The 21,674-nt window shown below is 38.0% G+C and overlaps 1 protein-coding gene across 2 annotated transcripts in view; it reads left to right on the top strand.

Annotated features, from left to right (window-relative positions):
* Nucleotides 1–20,018, top strand: part of PDHX (pyruvate dehydrogenase complex component X) — a 71,988-nt gene extending 51,970 nt beyond the window's left edge. Inside the window, exons 8-12 of one of the 2 annotated variants that reach the window (XM_027072907.2) lie at nt 6,064–6,122; nt 9,491–9,649; nt 13,819–13,883; nt 17,055–17,261; nt 18,468–20,018. In XM_027072907.2, the coding sequence (XP_026928708.1) occupies nt 6,064–6,122; nt 9,491–9,649; nt 13,819–13,883; nt 17,055–17,261; nt 18,468–18,612 (635 nt within the window). In that variant the 3' untranslated portion in view covers nt 18,613–20,018. Of the gene's footprint in view, nt 1–6,063; nt 6,123–9,490; nt 9,650–13,818; nt 13,884–17,054; nt 18,090–18,467 lie in introns of those variants that run through there. The other variant, XM_027072908.2, reaches the window with a different exon arrangement.
* Nucleotides 20,019–21,674: the final 1,656 nt, after the last annotated feature.

Below are 21,674 nucleotides of genomic sequence, written 5' to 3'. Positions count from 1 at the left end.
TGTGGTCTCTCTGTCTCTTAAGTATCTTACTGTGCTGTACTCGCCCCTCTCGTTATGATGTGAGGTGATAACATGCCAACGTGGTGAGATGACGCACGGTGAATGATGTAGGCATTGGGACGTAGTGTTAGGGTATTGATGACCCTCTGACAGTATGTCAGAAGGAGGATCATCTGCCTCTGGGCTGCTGTTGGCTGTGGGTAACTGAAACTGTGAAAAGCAGAACTATGGATAAAGGGGTCGTTGGCATAAAGTTGTTTATAATATTACCTTACTATATAGTACTTCTAACATTATATAATCTGAAGTGATGTCTCCATTTTCAGTATTAGTAATGTGTGTCTTTTGACTTTCTTGATCAATCTGGCTGGGGATTTATAAATTTTATTGATCTCTTCAAACAGTCACCTAATTTCATACAATTTCTTCATTGTTTTTCTAATTTTCTTTTCATTGGTTTCTGCTACCTTTATTCCTTTTTTTTTTTTTTTCTGTTTGCTTTGGGTTTAATTTGCTCCTTAGTTTCCTAGTTTCCTAAGGTGAAAGCTGAGATCAATGTCATATAATAAACCTTGATGCTAACATAAGCATATAATGCTTTTAAGGTCCCTTTCAGCAGTGCTTTAGATGAATTCCACAGAATTTGATGTGTTTTATTTTTCTTTCTATTCAAGATGTTTTCTAATTTTCCTTGTGATGTGTCTTTTGATCCATGAATCATTTGCAAGTGTAAATATAATTTCCAAATATTTAGGGCTTTTCAGCCTTTCTTTTATGATTTCTTGCTTAACTCCATTGTGCTTAGAGAACATGCTTTGTATGATGTAAATCTTAACTTTTGTTGAGATTTTAGAGTCGTAATATGGTCTATCTTGATGAATGTTTCATGTGTATTTGAAAAGAATGTGTGTTCTACCTCTGAGGAGTGTTCTATAAATGTCAGGTGAAGTTGGCTGGGAGTAGTGTTCATGTCTTCATATCCTTTCTGATTTCCTACGTGTTCTGTCCATTCTTGAAAGAAGAGTGTTGAGATCCCTGGTTACGATTAGGATTTGTCTGTTTTCCCTTTGAGTACTGTTGGTATTATATCATCTTGAAGATGTGTTATTAGGCACAGAACACATTTAGGATTTTATGTGTTCCTGATGAATTGATGTGTCATGAAATGTCTCTGTTCATTCCTGGCGTAATATTTCTTACTCTGAAGCCTTCCTTATCTGATATTGATACAGTCAGTCCAAATTTCTTTGATTGATGTTTTTATATCTTTTTACTTCTAATATATCTGTCTTTATATTTTTTAATTTTTAAAAAAATTTATTATTTTTTTTTTTTGAGGGAGAGGGAGAGAGTGACAGAGCAATAGAGGGGGAGGGGCAGAGAGAGGGAGACACAGAATCCGAAGCAGGCTCCAGGCTCTGAGCTGTCAGCACATGGGGCTCACATGGGGCTCGAACTCACAAACCGCGAGATCGGGACCTGAGCCGAAGTCAGACGCTTAACCGACTGAGCCACTGAGGTGTCCCTGTCTTTATATTTAAACTGACTTCTTGCAGACAGCAAATAATTTTCTTATTTTTTAATCTAATCCATACTCTGTCTTTTAATTAAGGTGTTTGGACCATTCACATTTAGTAATTTTGTCCTTTGTTTTTTCTTACTTTTTTTTTTTTTTTTTGGATTGGTTGCTTTTTAATTTTTTAATTCCATTTTATTTCTGTTTTACCTTTCTCTTTCTACGTGGTGGTTTCCTTAAGGTTTACGATATAATTCTTTAACTCATCACAGTCTACCTTCAAATTTGTATCACACCCCTTCGTGTGTAATGTAAGAACTTTACAACAACATACTCGGTTTTCTCCCTTCTATCCTTTGTGCCTTTGTTGTCATGTTTTATTACCACATGTGCTATAAGCACCAGCATATATGTCTGATATGTTTTTGCTTTAGCAAATCAATTATGTTTAAAACATAAACTTTAAAAGAGTTTTAAAAATGCGGGGAAAAAAAGTCTTTTTGCATTTGCCCATTTTCTTTTTACCATTTTTTGGCCTTCTTCATTTCTCTATGTAGATACAAAATGCTTGTCTGGTATTTACTTCTGCCTAAAGAATTTCCTTTAATTGTGTCTTGTAATACAGGTTGGCTGGCAATAAATTCTCAGCTTTTATCTGAAAAAGTCTATTTCTCCTTCATGTATTTCCCTTTGTTTAATTATTAATTATGGCAAAATATGTGTAACATAAAATTTACCATCTTAAACATGTTTAAGTGAACAGCTTAGGGATAATAATCCTTTCGCATTGCTGTGCAACCACAGCAGTTTATCCACAAAAGTCTTCATTGTGCAGAACTGAAATTCTATACCCACTAAAATGATAGCTTCCTATTTTCCTCTCCTCCCAGCCTTTGTCTAGCAGCCAGCATTCTGCTTTCTGTCCCTATGGATTTGACTATTCTTAAGTACCTCATATGAGTGAAATCATATAGGGCTTGTCTTTTTGTGACTGGCTTATTTCACTTAGTGCATTGTCTGAAGGTTCATCCATGTTGTAGTATGTGTCAGAATTTCCATCCTTTTTAAGACAATAATATTCTATTGTATGTATTTACCATGTTTTGTTTATTTATATGTCAGTGGACACTTGGGTTGCTTCCACCTTTTGACTATTGTCAATAATGCTGCTGTGAACATGGGGGTATACGTAGCTCTCTGTGTCCTTGCTTTCACATCTCTTGGGTCTATCCCAGAAGTATTGCTGGAACATATGGTAATTCTATTTGTAATATTTTGAGGAGCTGCCATGCTGTGTTCCATTGTGACTGTACCATTTTGCATTCCTATCAGGTGTGCCCAAGGGTTCCAGTTTCTCCACATCCTTGCCAACACTTGTTGGCAAGCATCCTGATGGGTGTGTCTCCTTCGTTTTTGGTATTTCTGCTGGGTATAGAGTTTTGAGTAAAAAGATTTTTGGTTTCACTACTTGAAATAAAGATCCCATTCCATTATCTTCTGACTTGCCAAATATCTGCTGCCGTTCTTAATATCTCTGTTCCCCTCTATAATGATGTCTCCCCTCTGGTGCTGTTGTCTTCAAGATTTTCTCCATTAGCAGTTTGATTATTATATGCTTTAGCGTTTTTTTTATACTGTATTTTATCCTGCTGGGGTTTCCTCTCAGCTTCTTGGATTTGTGGTTTGTTGTCTTTCATTAATTTCGGAAAACTCCTAGCCATTGTATTCCACTTATGTTCTGCTTGATGTGTTTTCTCTTTGGAACTCTGATTGTAAATACTCAATTGTTTGAATTGTCTAAAGCTCTTAGATCCCCTATTCTTTTTTTTTTTTTTTTTTTTTTTTTACCTTTTTTTTTTCCTCTTTGTGTTTCCATTTGGATAATTTTTGTTGATCTAGCTTCAATGTCACTGACTCTTTTCTTGGCTATGTTTAGTCTGTGAATCTTAACAAAAAAAATCTTTATCTTTGATAGCATGTTTTTTTTCCCTGAGATGTCCATTCAAATGCTGTTTTATAGTTTCCATCTGTCTGCTGATACCACCTTTGTTCACGCGCATTGTCCCATACTTTGTCCTGTACTTTCCCATATTCCAACAGCGGTTAATCATTTTGTGTGCTCGTCCTTCCTCAGAGGGGAGCCATCACCCTTGACGTTCAGTTCACTTGTTTGCCTTGTAACCTTGGCTCCCTAATGGACTCAAGAAAAGTTGTGATTTTGTAACTTCTGCTTTTCTTCTGCTCTATTAGGGTGGGAAAAACATTCTCTTCTGGGTTTCTACATGTTAAGTGACAACAGAACTGATATTTCAATTTAGATACACACTTTGAAGAATTCATACAAAGACAGCCTGACAGCTTTTAAAAGTTCAAGGAAATAAATGGAAAGCTACTTCAAAGAAAATTCTCTGTATTCAAAAAGTTAACCTTGGAATCTCTCTTTATAGATATTAAGTGTACTTGCTTAGTCATGATATAGAGATCATTAGGGGAATAATTTTCCTTGTTTCTTCCTTTCATGAGGCAGGAAACAGTACTATTTCAGTGGAGGGATGGATTAGTCTAGTATCTTTTCATGGTCCCAAGTTTGGTATGTCTTTGCAATTAGGAATTTTCGGGGAGGAGGGGCTCTTAGAGCCCCCATTATTTATCTCCAGTCCTCTTTCTTATATAGTTATAGTATTCTATAAGCCTGTCTGCACTGTTTTGTAATGATAGGCAAATGAAAATGTTTGATATTCCCTCACAAACTATTTCTTATTCTTCTCAGTCAATGTCACCAACAGTCTCCTTTCTATATATTTGAAAATTTCCGTAATAAAGAGTTAAAAATAAAATAACTTGAAAAAATCTCCTTTGCACTTTTTTGGTTTTCAATGCCTAAGAGAAATGTCATGTGAGAAATTGGACATATAATAAGCCTGAAGCTCCTGATGCATGGGGATTAGAGGTAGCATTTGAAGGAATCATCAGCATATGAATGGTATCAAAGTCATGGAACCGAAAGTTCTTGCCTGGGAAGATTCCACCTTTGAGAGAAAGGGATAGAAAATGAGTAAGTGGTAAAGAGTGGAAGACAACAATGGAGAATATAGTGACACAGAAGCCAGTAAGAGACAGTGTTTTGAGGTGAAGAAAGTGATCAACTCAACAGTACTAAATGTTGGAGTACAATGAGGGCAGAGAATTTAGGTGAGCACTGTGGACTCAGGCAGTAGATTGGGAATCATCAGCCGGTGGATGGTTTGGGAAGTCTTCACTGTGGATACCTATGGATAGTAGATAAAGTGAGAAGGAGGTTGAGGGAGCCATGAAGAGTAAGCATAATGAGTTCCTAATATCTGTCCACCTATTGGAATTTATGTAGACCAAGTCTTTTATATTGGTTATCATTAAAATTCTCTAAGCACTGGAAACCCACTCACATTTCTACTCATAAAGAGGTTTAAAACAAGCAAACAAAAATATTTATGTCTCTGGAAATCTGAATTAAAAGAGCAATGATTTGGATGAGCAGGTGACTCTTACCGTGACAGTTTGGCAGTATTTGGGTTTATGGTAATTCATCTAGTGTCTTTCTGAAATCTCCAGCATGCCTTGGGAATGAGCTATTGTTCATATAAAATTCCATGATACTATAGTAACGGGATTTGTTTATCTTGCCACATACCATTGACGAGATCTTTATCTTAAACGCTTTGTCTAGAAGCCATTGCAATGGAGAATCAAGTGTAGTTTACATTTTTCAATACTTTCCTACCCACCTGGAAAAGCAAAAGTATAAATCATGGGATTTATATGGGAAGGGAGGGGACCTCAGCTTTACCTTGAAATCATTATGTATACTGGAAGGAAATTGATTTAATGGAATCACCATAAAACTAGACAGAAAACCTCATTTTGTTCATTGCACCAGGACGTGTGCCAACATTGCTTCATCTTTGGCCTTTGCTATATCCTGTTTTGTTAAGTTAAAAAGCAGCTCATTGGTCTTAAATTTTTTTGGTGTCCACTCCATTAGTAAGAAATTTCTTTCTAGATGGATGAATGGATGGATGGATAGATAGATAGATAGATAGATAGATAGATAGATAGATATAGATATCTTTAAAGTGACTGTGTTACCACTGTTCTAGTATAATCAATATATTATAAAGCTCATGCAGAATGAAGACATTTGAAAAGGATGAGAGAAAAAAATGAATCATCTGAATCTATATAGAGAGACCATTTGTGTTTTTAGAGAGATAGGGGTTGGTTCTTTCTAATTACGGTTATAATGTATCCTTCAAGTTCTTGTATATGATATCTAAGCTTTAAAAGAATTATAATCAAGTTCCAGAAGTAATTGTCTACATGTATGGCTAATATTATTTATCCAGGGCCTCATAAAAGTTTTTCTAATCAGGGAAATTTTGCTAAGCGAATAAACAAAAACTTACAATATTTTTCATTATGGTTTGTTAATGAGTAAGTTTGCAATCATAATGGTCAATGTTAAAGTTTCATTATGAACCCTAATTTTGATATGCTTGTTTTTCTTTCAGATGACATTAAAGTATCAGTAAACGATTTTATTATCAAGGCAGCAGCTGTTACCCTTAAAGTAAGTAGCAGACCCCAAATAATTTTGGCTTCTTTTAGTCTCATGTTGGGGCGGCTGGGTGGCTCAGTTGGTTGTGCGTCCGACTTTGGCTCAGGTCATGATCTCATGGCTTCTGAGTTTGAGCGCCGTGTCGGGCTCTGTGCTGACCGCTCAGAGCCTGGAGCCTGCTTCAGATTAGAAGTGTCTCTCTCTCTGTCTCTGTCTCTGTCTCTGTCTCTGTCTGTCTCTCTCTCTCTCTCTCTCTGCCTCTCCCTCAGTCGTGCTCTCTCTGTCTCTCAAAAATTAATAAACATTAAAAAAAATTTTAAATAGTCTCATGTCTTGGGATTTTTATATGATAAATGGAACTCTGATTTTTAAGTCCCCAAAATTTTATAACATTATTGCTAAAAATACATCATGTAGTCTCACCCCCTCAGTAATACAAATGAAACTGAGAATCAGTGGGGCGTACGACTAATTATAGCAGAACAGAGACCATTCAGCAAATACGAATTGATCCCCGGTGTTGTGCTGAGTACTTTGTAGGCATTAGAGGTACAATAGTGAACGAACGCCTACATGTTTTCCGCTCTCCTGGGGCTTACACTCTGGATGGAAGAGACCGGTATTTGTCAGATAGTGAAAGTATTGAGGAGCAAGAGAAAGCGGAGTAGGGGTGTCGTTGTGCACAGTTAGGCAAGGAAGGCCTCTTTGGCAAGGTGATAACTGAGCCAAGGCCCAAAAAAGAGGGTGTGAGCCACAGACACACCTGGGGGAAGAGTGCTCCAGGCAGAGGGAACTGCAGACGCAGCGGCTGGGAGGGGCAAGTGCTGCCTTTGAGACACGGCCCAGGGACAAAGTGTGCCTCGGAGAGAGAAGGTAGGAGATGAGATTGAACAGATGATATTAAAAGAGGGAATGTGGAGAGGGCCCTGAAGTAGGTGAAGCCTTGGTGGCCATGGAAAGGACTAGGGGTTTTATCATGAAGGGGAAGGAAGCCTTTGGAGGGGATTGAAAGAGGACTGACGGTCTACTTCACCTTTACAAAGAAAAAGGAGTGACTGTTCTGGTGGTTTGAGGAATGCAGCCTGTAGAGAGGCCAGGGGGCAGCAGTGCTCTCCTGGGAGGCTGTGGACCCTGACAGTGGTGTGGACTCAGGTGGCAGCTAGGAGGGTGGCTAGGGTGAAGGTGAGATTTTGGGTATGTTTCAAAGCAGAGCCAACAAAATTGACTGATGGATTGGATGTGGAGTGTGAGAGAAAGGACAAGGGCTTTAGCCCAAGCATTGGGAGGAATGGAGCTTTCCACGTGCAGAGATTGGGAATGTGAGAGAGGAGCAGGTTCGAGGTAGGAGTTCTAGAGTTGGATTTGGACATAACTCCGTTCGAGAAGCCAAATGGTGTCCATTGGAGGGGCCAGGAAGGCAGGTGAGCGGTGGGGTGTCTGGCTGGACACGTAGATTGGAAACCCAGGCTTCCTGCCTTCCTGCTCTGCACCATTTTCTGTCCTGCCTTTCTTTCTATAACCAGGCTATTTTTCTGGACCACTGCGTATTAAGTGCTATATTTAAAGTATGCTTATAAGGAATTTGTTTTTATTTCTTGGACAATACAGTAATGGAGAATGTTAAAGTCATGCCTTTTCTTAGCCATTCGTATCTAAGGGTTCATATGCTTTTGTGTTTTGACCAAATAATATTTTGAATTGTATTAGTGATTTTCTAATTATGAATCATTCTTGCCCTCCTTAAGTGAATCTCCAGTGGCCATTACATTTCATTTCATAATTTTGTACTAGGAACCGTGATTGTAATTTAAATTTTGTGCTAGCTTTATCAGGTTTTTTTTAAATCAGTGGTTTCTTAAAATGAATTTGGATCCTTTTTCTCTTTCCTTTCTCTGTACTTTTTTTCTTTATTATAAAGATTTTTATTTCTTGAAGTTTATAGAATTCACCAATAAAAATATCTCAGCCTAGTTCTATTTTGAGGAGGTAGACTTGATGACTTTCTCATTTTCCCCCATAATTATTGAGCTGTTTAATTTTCAGCGTTTTCTTGAATCACTTTTGGAAACTTCTATATTCCCAGAAAATCATTTCATTCTGGATTCCCAAGCTTAACTAGCCTAACGTTATTTAAATGTTTCTTCTAATATCGTAATGTCCTCAAGGCTGGCATTATTCTAGACCCTGTCTCGCTGTTATTAATGTATATTTGTGTGCTCAGTCTTTTATATTGTTTATGTATTCCTTCCGTCATTTCCTTAGCTGCAGAGTAGAATTAGATTAGACTTCGGTTGAAAATATTTTATTAGAAAATGTGAAATAATGATTATAAATACGAATAAGAAAGTTTAAGGGTACGAATTTTCCTTTGCCTACAACTGAGACCATGTCCCCTGGGCTTTTGTTGCATGGCTGCGTAATTACACTTCTTTTGCCAGATATTCCTTACTTGGGAGGGGCTTTTCTTCCCCCTCTTTTACTTTAGCGTCGTCTGTAAGAATTTAAAATCTTCGGGGGGTTTGCGACTTCGCCGTGTCTGATTTTGACAAATGAGCTTTGATGACTTCGAATGAACGAGCAGCAGGAGTGAACATAACAGGCCGGGGAGGAGCACAGTGGGAAAGGCTTCTCTGGGGAGGGCTCAGAAGTACACTTAGGTAGGCTGTTACCCAAGCGAAGAGTGGGAAGAGAAGTTCGTCTGTGTTTGCGGTTTTTCACCATCACTTTCTCCGATACTTGACAACAGTGTCAGTATACACGGTCTCCAGGCGTTTAGCCATTTCCTCTGCTCTTTTCGTCTTCCGCGTAGTTGTATGTATATTAAACACATGCATGCTCATACACAGTATCTGTCATATGTTGGTGAAGCCTGGGAAATCTCTCTTAAATACAGAAGTCACTTATTAGGGGCCGGATGATATCCGCCAGGGCTGCGCTAGATAATTGCGCCGTCTACCTGCCTCAGGAATTATGTGACTGAATGTTGCTACCCGCTCCCCTCCCTTCTTCTCTTCTCCTTAAGGCCATGTTGGTCACTGTATGAGGCAGGAAGTATGGCAAATGTTAAATGCTTTTTAGTAATCAGATTTAACAAAGGGAGACCTTTTTTTAGCCATGATTTAGTATACAGCGATCAAAACAGGTCCATCAGTGTTTCCTGAAGCTTGCTTCAAAAAAGTTGGTATGTTTATTCTTCCCAAACATAGACGACATTTAACACTGAGATCCAAATCATTGTTTCAAACCAGATCTTCATTTGTTTGCTCTGTCCACTTATATTCACTTTCAAAAATGCAGAATAATTTTAGTTATTTTTCTGTAACCGCCTTGCTCTACAGCTGCTTCTTTAGTGACATGTTTTTTCTATTTCTGTTTCATAGCAAATGCCAGATGTTAATGTAAGCTGGGATGGAGAGGGCCCAAAGCAACTGCCCTTTATTGACATTTCAGTGGCTGTGGCAACAGATAAAGGTTTAATTACGCCAATCATAAAAGATGCTGCCGCTAAGGGTATACGGGAAATTGCTGACTCTGTAAAGGTATGTCTTAGGAAATACTGTGCTTTCAAAATGTTAGTATTTACTCTCTGGTAAAGTCTTGACATGATCTGGTCATACTGTGATAGAGATATTTATGTATTAGTATTTTCAAGTGATTGTCAATTGTGTATGAAAGTTTTTAAGGTTTTATCTAGGTAGGAACCATTTTAAGAAAATTTAATATTCAAAAATTCAGAAATAACATACAGATAGATTAGGATCTACTGTATTCAAGTTACAGGTGAATGCTTTATTTCCCAAAGTCTAGAATTCCACTCTAAAGATGATATTTTAGTTAGTTTTAAAGCTGAAACTGTATTTCTGTGAAGGTGGTGAGTAGATCTCACTGTTCACAGTGTTTTATTCTTCAAAACTAATTTTATTCATTTCCTCTCTAGAATTGAGGCCACTAAAAGTCCTTCATTTTCCAGAAGCAAAAGTACTGGATTTTTCCTGAGTTTCTTTAAAAGCAGTTTTTCTAGCTCCAATATGGAGGAGTGGGATTTCCCCCAGAATATCCCATTGAACCGCATGGGAACACGGGCAATAGATCGGCTCTGACAGCCTGTATAATTTCCAGAGGTATTTTTTGACGGAAGTGTCACCTCTCTTACAGCGTTAGAATTGAATATTGCAGACTCATTTAGATAAATGGTTCTTCTCTTTTTTTTATTTACCAAAGACCAGTTGTATATACATAGTGGACGAGCAAGTATACTTTTAAAAGTAGAAGATAAGATTTCTTTGGGGAGCTGACAGTGTACACGTCGTAGATGTACTTGCCCAAAATACACGAACACAAGTTAATCCGCTTTTAAAAGCATACTCTTAGAATCTTCGAGTTAGATACAGTTAATGCTGGCCTTAGTGGAATGGACATTGTTAGCTCTTTCTTTGCTCCTCTTTGAAAAGATTAGCAGAATGTGTTTTTATAGATAAAAATGCAACTGTTTTTCTTAATTGAGTGGTGACTTAGTTCGACCAATTCAGAAGTCAAAGTAAGATACGTTGGTTTACTAAGATAGTTGTGTGCCTTTTAGTCATCAAAAGTTTTCAACAACAATGAGAATACATGTATTATTAGTGTTTTTGTGAAATCCAAATGAGGTTAAATTTCACTATAAAGTTAGAATTTTCTTATGTATTTTTATATCTTTCTTATTTTTAATATTTATGTGTTTCTTATATATTAAATTTTTAAAATTAAGCATTATAGGAAAGTCTCTTTGCTTTTGACCAGTTTACTAATTTTACTATGATAATACATAGTTCTTAAATTAGCAGTGTTAGCGTTCCCATTTTCTTATATCCTGAAAGAAGCTAAGTTGAGGTGTAAGGAAGCAGTGTGAGCAGCCTCTCCGCAATGGGAAGGGCAGCCTTGACCCTTTGGAATGTTCAAGGGCCTCTGTGACAGTCCTTGAGGTTTTCCTGTAATTCCTGGCAACCCTTAAGTTTCAGTGTGCGCTGGCTGCTCCTCTATGCTTCTTATTCTCCCTGCTTCTCTCTCCCACCCTCTCCCATCCTCTCCCACCCTCTCCCACCCTGCCGCCTGTGACCAACACCCCACTCTCTCTTCTTAGCATGTGTGAGACACCAGGCTAAGCACTGTATTTAATCAGCCCAGTATCATAATTGAAACTTTAATTCCCCCATTTTGAAATGGAGGAAATGGAGTTTTAGTGCCGTTAAGAAATCTGCCCACGGTGATGCATCTAGAAAGCAGTAGAGGTGAGGTTTTATTTAAATCGGGGCATTTCACAATTCATGAGCCATTTTCTTAGGGCTCCTGTGGCTTCCATTGCTGAAGTAGCTTCCTGACATTATCCTGTGTTATTGTGTTCCTGCAGTTGATCATTCTCTGAGCTCACCTCATTTCTTTATTTGTTGATCCTTCTCTGTTCCTTCCTGTCTGATGTTGACGGTCTTGCTCTTGCCATATATCCAATTCTAGAAGAAAGAGTGCATGGAGATAGTAGGTGCTCCGTGAATTTATTTGTTTAATTTTCAATAAAAACTTGTATTGAAATGAACTTTTCAAGGAGTTTGCGGGTCTCTGGAGCTCCATCTGTGGACCAGGTTAATACCTGCACTAAGTTTTTACTTCTTGACCCTCACTAACCTTAAGGATGTCATTGTGTGGTGCTAAAGGCATGCCTTAGCTAAGTTCAAGTTTTTATTCCCTAAATAAAGTAATATAGTAACAAGCCTTAGATCCCATGCTTCATTAGTTATAACATTTTAAAAGACAGAGGCAAAGTTTTCCTCAATGTACCCGGTATGTTTTTTAAATGAGTTAGTAAGGAATGTGACATATTTTAGAAATATTTCCTAGTCATCTTGTATTACATCCTTTCGGCACGAGGCTTCAGGTAACATGTGTTTTGATTTTAAGTTTACATTACTGGGAAATCCCAGTGAGAATTAGGAATTTGTAAAACCAGTGATGCTCCTCAGAATTATTCTTATGCCAGGCTTTTAGCGTTCATTGATAGGAGTATCCTGCTGATATGTTTACAGTCTACAGAGAGATGTTTTTTTTAAGTGTATTATGTGGGCTTGCAGTCCAGTTTTTAAAATGAACATGTGTTTTATTTGTTTTAGCCTAGTAATTCATCAGGATTGTTGTGATCATCTGCCTTTAAAGAACTGCCTTTCAATCAATCAATCAATCAATACCTTTCAAAGTTCATGATACATGCCTGTTTAAATCATGTGAACAGCTACATCGCTTAAGGCAGAAAAAACACATTTGTAGTTTGTCCTATTTCTGATATTTCTGATAGTCCAAGGACCATACAAGTCTAAGTTCACCTTTTCAGTATTCATTTTGGATCCAAGTAGTAAGCCTCAGATTTATTTTACCTCCCCAGGTGACAGTGGCTTCATTTTTCTCTTTCTTCCCCTCCTAAATTAGTTCCTTATTAATTTTTCATACGTAATGACTCAATCTCCATTTCTTTGTCTTTAAAGCATTAAAACAAAAAATTAACACGAGGGTAGTCGATTGCAAGCGCAAGTCAAGGAATATTTAACGACTTCCTTTTTTTTAATGTTTATTTTGAGAGAAAGAAAAAGAAAGGGAGGGGCAGAGAGGGGGAGAGAGAGAATCCCAAGCAGGTTTGTCTGTCAACACAGAGCCCGACACGGGGCTCGAACCCACACACCTTGAGATCATGACCTGAGCCAAAATCGAGAGTTGGATGCTCAGCAGATTTAGCCCTCCGGGCGCCCCTGAACTACTTTTCTTAACGTCATTCTCAGAGTGTCATCTGTCTTTTCCTCTGTCAGTTTTTAGAAATCAATTTTGCTGAGAGTGGTATGAAGTTAATATATTCTTACAGTCCTCGTGGCAGGTGTAAAACTAGCTCATTCAGGAATTGCTTCAGCTGTAGATCAAGAACCCAAAAAATGTGTATGTCCTAGAGCTTTGTAATTGCACCTCTGAAGATTTTTATGAAGTAATTGAAACCAGTGGACCAAATTAAAACACTGGGGGCATGACTGAATTGTGGCAGATGTAGTCTTTAGAATGTTAAGCAGACATTTAAAAATCATTTATAAAGACTAACAGCACAGAAGATGCTTATAATATTGAGAGTGAAATATACAATTCTGCTTTTTTTTGCAGCTGTCTGAAGTGATAGATATGATGTGTATGTTTCGGTTTTATAAAAAAGAAGGAAACATTGAAAGATGAAAACTATTATGTTGGTTGTGTGATGGTTGTCATTAGACAAAATTTATTTAAAAGCTACTGGGTCGACAAGAGTGGTTTCTTCTAATACTTTGTCTCACAAAAAAAATCTTTATAGGCAGAATAATTTCATTGTATCTATAGAAAACATGCTGCATAGTTATGGTATATGGGGTAATTCTAATACTGGAAGAATTTTTAAAGGGAAGTAATTTTTGTAGAGTTTCAGTTCACATCTTTAGGTTCTTAGATGATCTGTGCTCTAACTTGTTCATTTTTGAATTGTATTAGAGAAAATGACGTGTGTGTGTGTGTGTGTGTGTATGTATGTGTGTGTAGATATATATATGTCCTATAGAGTCAGTGAGGGCACATCAGTGATGAGTGTGTACCCCAGACAAGTATTACAAGGGGCAAAATCAGCTGCATAACATGGTGCTGGTTGTCATGCTCAATGTGTATTTTTCTTTCTCAGGCTCTATCAAAGAAAGCGAGAGATGGAAAACTGTTACCTGAAGAATACCAAGGCGGATCTTTTAGGTAAAATTTAAACTCTGAATTATCAGTAACGTCAGACAGACGACCATGGGGTACCTGGGTGGCTCAGTCGGTTGGGCATTTGACTTCAGCTCAGGTCACAATCTCATAGTTTGTGGGTTCCAGCCCCGCATCGGGCTCTGTGCTGACAGCTCAGAGCCTGAAGCCTGCTTAGGATTCTGTGTCTGCCTCTCTCTCTCTCTGCCCCTCCCCCACTTTCCCTCTCTCTCTCTCTCTCTCTCTCTCTCTCTCAAAAATAAATAAACATTAAAAAAATTAAAAACAAACAAGCAAAACCAGACGACCGGATCTAGAAGTCAGTCCTTTTCATCTATGTTCTGAAACACTTTTGTTTTACTGTAAGCGAAATATCGAGGCTGGTAGGAGCCTGCTAGTGTTAGCTAGTTAACCTATTCATGTGCTCTCAGAATGACATGCAGGTTCTGAAGCTTTAAAAAAGTATATTTATAGGGGCACCTGAGTGGCTCAGTTGGTTAAGCGTCCAACTTCAGCCCAGGTCATGATCACACAGTAAGGGGGTTCAAGCCCCGCGTCGGGCTCTGTGCTGACAGCTCAGAGCCTGGAGCCTGCTTCAGATTCTGTGTCTCCCTCTCTCTCTGCTCCTCCCCTGCTCATGCTCTGTCTCTCTGTCTCTCAAAAATAAATAAACATTAAAAAATATATTATAAATACAATACATTTATAAACTTCTACTTTTGTTTTCTACTTGCAATCTCTTTTATTTTAAGATAATTCAGGGGAAAATATTAACATTTGGATCCTTTAGGTATGATCAGCTCTGTTTTTAAGTGTCTCCTTCATACAGTGTATGTAGTACACTGTGTACTGAGTGTAGCGTGAATGTTTCAAAAAATGGAAGAACACAGGTTTCAGTGTAACCGACCAAAGCAAGTTATAGACTGTTACCAGCATCCCAGAAGCTTCCCTTTACCCCTTCCTAATTATCCCCCTGGCAAAGGTAACTACCTTTCCAAAAATTATCACCACGGATTTGTTTTGCTACCTTTGGTCTTTATGTAAATAATATATATCCCTTAGCGTCTGACTTCTTTCACTCAACATTAATGTCTGTGAGATTGCCATGTTGCCATGTGAAGTAGTTATTTACTTTTCCAGTATATAGTATTTTGTAGCATATCGTATGAATACGCCAGTGTCTGCTTTTACTCTTGGGCATATGTTGTTGTTTACAGTTTGGTGCTGTTACCAATAACGGTGCCGTGAACATTCTCATCGGTGTCTTACGGTGAATGTATTTGTTGTATAGACCTGAAAGTGGAACTCCTGAATTAAAAGCTTTAATGGATACTGCCAGTTTTCCAAAACGGTCATACAACTTTATACTTCCAGTAACAGCGCATGAGAATTCTCGTTGCTTCATATTCTCACCAACGCTTAGTAACGTTAGGTTTTAAATTGTAACAGTTCTTAAGCTATGTAGCGGTACTCTTTGGGGTCAGGCAAATTAATGCTATTGAATACTATTTTCATTATCTTTCAGCCTTTACGGTATCTGGTAACTTACCAGATAAAGTACCTGTTGATATCTTATGTCCATTTTTAAAAATGGTATGCGGAAGGCTCTTAGCTCCAGACACACAGCTCTTTATAGGATACATATTATTTCACGTATCCTTTCCCACTGCGTCCCTTGCCTTTGGAACTTTCTTCATGGATTTTTAATGAACACAAGTTGTGAATTTTAATGAAATTCTGTTTTTTAGGGGTTTTTGTTTGTTTGTTTGTTTGTTTTTACAGCTTGTACTGTTTGTTTTCTGTTTAGAATTCTTGCCTCTCCCAGAATTATGAAGTTATTTTTCTGTTATTTTCTAGAAGTTTTACAACTTTTCACATGTAGATCACAATCCATCTAAAATTGGATTGTATCTGGTACGAAGATAAAGGTCAAGATTCTGTAACTGCCCCCCCCCTTATGGATATTAATTACATTGACCCAACATCACCTATTGAAAGGCTGACTCCTTCTCCATAGCACTGAGAAAGTGACCATGTGTGTGTTTGGTCTGTTCTGTGTTGTCTCTTCAGTTGGCCTGTGTGTTCATCCCTTTTGCTTGGTATCACCAAGGTGTAACCTTTGATACCTGGTAAGGGAGGTCTAGGGAGGTCTTTAATTTTGTTCACCCTTAAAACTGTCTTTCTTGGCTCTTTATATTTGCAAATACATTTCAGAGTCAACTTACCACTTTTCATATACAGACACATAGATGCAAACCTTGCTGGGGTTTTGATTGGGATTGCATTCAGTCTTTTAATCAGCGTGAGAAGAATTCACATCTTTACAGTATTGAATCTTCCAGGCAGTGAACACGGTATACGCCATTGTTTATTCAGTTCTTTGGTTTCATTCAGTTCTGTTTTATAATCTTCTACATAGAGGTCTTATTAGATGTATTTCTTTTATTTATTTTTTGCTACTGTTGTAAATGGTAGTGTTTTTAAATTTCATTTTTAACTACAGCAACCTGTATATAGATATAAAATGAAGTTTTACATTGGCCTTTTTATCTGGTGACTTAGCTAAATTCACTTACGTATGCTATTTTATCTGTAGAGTCTTAGATTTTCTGTGTACACAGTCAATTCATCTATGAATAATGACTATTTTCTTGTTTTTTCTGTTTTTTTTTTTTTAAGTTTATTTTGAAAGAGAGAGAGTGTGTGAGTGAGTGAGGGGCAGAGAGAGAGGGAGAGAGAGAATCTCAAGCAGTCTCTATGCTCCCAGCACAGAGCCCAATGTGGGGCTCGATCCCACACACCGTGAGCTCATGACCTGAGCTGAAACCAAGAGTCAGACGCTTAACTGACTGAGCCATCCAGGCGTCCCGTGACCGTTTTCTTTCTTTTTCCCAGTCCTTCTCGTACCTTATCGTTTCTTTTTCTTGTCATATTCTACTGCCGAGGTCTTCCAGTTCAATGCTGAATGAATGTTATATTAGACACACTACTTATATGTGTGTCGGTACTTGTTTTTTGATACTGTTGCGAATGGTATGTTTGTCTTTGTCTTTGGTCTTTGAATAACTTGGTATAAGGTTCTGTATCAGTTTTTTAGTGAAGGAAAAACGTAGGCTTCCGGGAAAGGGTTCTTTGACTGAGGATGCGCCACCTTCAGAGTGTTCTGTTTTCCCCTAGTATTTCCAACTTGGGCATGTTTGGCATCGACGAGTTTACTGCAGTGATCAACCCTCCTCAGGCCTGCATTCTGGCCGTCGGGAGATTCCGGCCTGTGCTCAAGCTCACGCGGGACGAAGAGGGGAATGCCCAGCTGCAGCGGCACCAGCTCATAACGGTCACCATGTCAAGTGACAGCCGGGTGGTGGACGACGAACTGGCTACCAGGTTTCTTGAAAGTTTTAAAGCAAACCTGGAGAACCCCATCCGACTGGCCTAGCCTCCAACATGAGAAGTTGGTCTCTGGCTTAGTTAATTGAGTAGCTGGTACTAGAACCTACACTGTAAGAAGACAATTAGGTATACAAGCGCGAAGTGGATGAGTTGTTTATTTATTTAGGGTGAACGAGTTTGTCCTCCGAGTTGTCCTCATTTTCAGCTTGAGTTTAATGTTACAGAAATAACAAACCGTAACTAGTAAAAGAAAGAGAACATTTGGTTCGTCAGATTCATTTTTAACCTCTGGTGCTGTTCTAAAGTGAAATGTAAATTAAATTGTTTGGCTCATGTGAGCATTTTAAACTATTTGAGAATGTATGATAAATTGTAAAATGGGAAAAATTGTGAGAACTAATTATGTTGAAATTAGAAGTGAGCGTCAAAGAGAAGCCCATTAATTTAAGCAGTGGGACCTCACTTTTCATAAGCACTGCTCTAGATATACTTGAACAATTTAATATGTACAGAAGTGTATTCTGGATAATAGTAAGTAAATAAGGATCACATTGTATTAGGGGTTGTGGCAACATTATTGAATTTTTTATGTATATAAAGCCATAGGTTTTAGAGTGGTTTCTATCAGTCTTATTTTTCACTTCTATGACACTGTGAACTTATAAAGAGGAAGAATTAAAAAGTCAAAAATAAGAGAGAGAGACCAAAACATTTGTTTCAGTAATAAACTATAGTGAAAATATCTAAACTTTCTGAAATAAACTGTTCACCTTCATATTAAGTTGGAATATATTAAAATAAAGTATGCTATTTCCTACCAAACATTTTGAATTAGTGTTAAACACAAAATGTTGGTTTTTTAGTGCATTTGAATCAAGTTTGTATTGTGCAATAAAATGTGAGAAAATACAAAAGCTTCTATTGTATTTTAAATGTTAGGACACAGAAGTTTAGCAAATCCTTGAAGTTGGTTAGTAGTTTGCCTGGGACAGCTTATAAGGAAGTCTGCAAGAGGAAAGGAAGAACTTAAACTTGATCTAACATTAGGAAAACAACGGATGTGGAGTGTAAAACTTTGAAAGAGAGTAGAAGGGAAATTTTATGAAGTAGGCAGGAACTCTCCTTTTTATTCCATCAATAGTATGAACTTTTCACTAATTATTGTAAAAGTTAGAAGAGGCTGTTTCTCTCTTTTAACAGCTTTACCACGATCGGCACGTCAACTGGCCTGAAATTGGGTGCTGATTTAAATACCCAGTCACAGAAAGGCTTGTGTTGGTGTCTGCTACCCGGAATCCCCAGAAAGCAGACCACGTGGTATGACAGCACGCTGCCTACGCTCTAACCGAAGAGCTTCTAAAACCACCGGAGCCCCAGTATATCAGCTGTTAAGAATATGCTTAATCCAATTACTCTTTACAAACTGTTTTTTTTCAAAGCAGTCTTAAAAACCTTTGTCATATTAACAGTTACACTAAAAATTGTCCCCAAATGCTCTTTTCAAAGTAACTCTTGCAAGTTATGTTACTCTCAGTTTTAACTGAAATTACTTGTTTTCTCGTAATTTTTATATCTGAGGAATAGAACTTGAGACAGCCATGAGCATTGGTGTGGAGCTCTGTTTTCCACAGACGGACATGCGTACATGGCAATGCACCTGTTTCCCCAGCAGGGAGCTGGGCGCTCGTAGCCACCACTGCCTGCCTTGGAAAGTCGGGAACTGCACAGCAGAAATACCGTGTATGCTTGAGGCATTTTGATTTTTCATGGGCTCACCTCACAGCTTTTGGTACAAATTCATTCTGACTGGAAGCGTTTTCTCTAATACTTACACTGATTATGTAAGTGTAATACATACACTTGGCCGTAGCACTGATCTGAGTAACGCGGTTTGGGTTATTCTAGAGAACGAGCTCTATGCTGTTTGGGCAGGCTCCCTCCTCCAGTTTTTATAGATACATATATATATATATGTTTATTTCTTTTTATATGTATTATTTATATCTTATTTTATTGTATGTGTGTAATAGATACTTGTTTTTGTAGTACTGAGAGGTATCACACTGAGAGGATATAAAAATTAAATTTGATATCTGGTCATCTTTTTCCTCATTTAAACAGGGAAAATGAGTAAAATGTTGGGAAGACTTCTAAGGAAAAGGCAGCACACATTTCTTTTATCACTTGGGCATGAAAAGAAATATCAATGACTGTTTATAAGTCAAATGGCCCTGCTTCTCCCCTTGCAATTTCCAGGTGACCCTTACAGAGTTTGTTCACTATTTTGTGGCATCAGTATATTGCTGGCCCACCTCCTTTGTTTGCAACAATACTAGGCGATTTATATGTGCTAGTGCAGCTATCTTATGTGTAATGTCAAATGGAACTTTTATTTTTAGATTTTTTTTTCTTCTTCTTTGCGTTGCGGATTTAATTTCATGCTAAATCGTACAGGCCAGCCATTCAGACATTCTGTTAAAAGCAAGCCTAGTTTCCTAACCTTTTAATTGAAAGATAGGGGGTGCTGTGAGTTAATGGATTATAGTTAGAGTGTGGAAGAAAAAGTAAAATGGCATTTAGATCTTCGTGTTCAAGGGAAACATCCTCATTACACAACTGCATCATGACGGACTTTGTCTCAGGTGACGTGAAGAAGTAAAAGAACCAAATATGCTGCAGGTAACAATTAACTGTTAATTTAGATACGGCCTTATTCATGAGAAACTTCTGTTGATTTTTCAGTCACCAGAAGTAACAGCGTAGAATTGCTATAAGGTTAGGCTGGCCATGATATGCAAGGCAGGTCAAAATGAGGAGAGGACAGCAGTCGGCAGGAACCATCTGGAAGCTTTTGCCTTAATGAAAGAGTGAGTTAACTAGACTCTGCACTAGGTCAGGGGAGGTTAAAGAAGGGGGGGAGGTGAAGAATAGTGTACATGTTAATATGTTGTGGTGTATTACAGATATTCGGAGTGCGGGCGTGTGCGGTCAGATAATGCAGCAACAGTAATGTAATTTCCCGGCCCAAAACACAGTCCTCCTCGGCCCACATCACCGGCATCCAAAAAATTAAGTCATGTACAGCAAATGATATATTTCAGAAGACATTTAAGCTTTCTGTAAATGGAAAAAGCAGCAGTCTTCCAATAAAATAATGTTAAATAGTTTTGTGGACTTTTAAATTTTACTTCCTAGTGTTTCCATTGGTTGCAGCAGATGGGGACAGGTGCTGGGTTGGAGGAAAGGTGTGGTTTGTCTAGACTTGTAATATTGAATAAAATTATAAGGCATAAAGATGTGTTTGGAAAAATGATTAGCCTCTGTTAGTAGCAGTCTTTTATTTTTTTGATCTATGAAGAGCTTACCTTCACATTTTATCACTCATCTGTATTTTTTGCAACAAGTTCGAGCAGCCTTTTCTTCCTAGGAAAGCGGATACTTTTAAACCTCTCACCTAACCTCTACTGCACATGATATATACAATGAAAGGAAACGGGCTTTTATTCAAAGTTGAGAAATTATTCACAAAATCATTAATTAGTCATGATTTGCCTTTGTTCACACCAAAAACGATTTACGTTTTCTGAAATTCCTTCAGTTGTGAAATTCTTTATTACCCCATCACTTAAAAATAGATCTTTTAAAGATGAGGCTGTTGTGATCAAATGAGATATTCTATTAGTCAAGCACTTGATAAAGCATAAAGTATTACACGTAAGTTGTCAAAATGATAATCACATAAATTGCACTTTTTCTGCTTCTTTCCAGTGGCTCATCAACAGCCCGTTTGGTAAAGAATGGCATTGGGTAGGCAACTAACTATAGGAGAGCACTCAATAAGTTACTGTCCTTCGCGACAGAAGTATTGCCCTTTAGTACGTACTTTGTGCTCCAAGTATTAAGAGTATTTTCGCCTGGGTTTAGCTTTATCTATATTGTGCTCTTGGTAAAAACTTTTATTTTTCTGTGCCTCAATGTGCTTATCTATGAAAAATGAGGAAACAGGAGGGAAAATTAACCGTGGTGGTGGTGGTTGCTAGTCTTGTTTAATCTCAATTCTATAAAGCGGGTCCAGCCTATTTTAACATCATCATTGCAAGGGAGGGTAATGAAACTCAAGAGATTATGTAATTTGCCCAGTGGCGCATAGTTCAGGCATCACAACTGGGATTTGAACCCGGATCCGTGCAGCACCCAACTTCAAGCTCGCCACAGTGCAGGTGGTACCGTTGCTGAGATAGTTGGGTATTAACACACCGCACCTTCCCCCGGGAGTAACTGAGGGGCCTGTTCCTCAGTAGTAACACTGATGTGTTTGCTACATGGCCACTCTTAAATCAGTTCATATTTTTTTCTGTAATAGTTCTCTTTGTGTCTTTCGGGTAATTGCGTGCAGAGAATGCTGAG

This window comes from Acinonyx jubatus, chromosome D1, assembly GCF_027475565.1.
Source record: "Acinonyx jubatus isolate Ajub_Pintada_27869175 chromosome D1, VMU_Ajub_asm_v1.0, whole genome shotgun sequence".
NCBI lineage: Eukaryota > Metazoa > Chordata > Mammalia > Carnivora > Felidae > Acinonyx > Acinonyx jubatus.
This window is presented reverse-complemented; position numbering and strand designations above follow the sequence as displayed.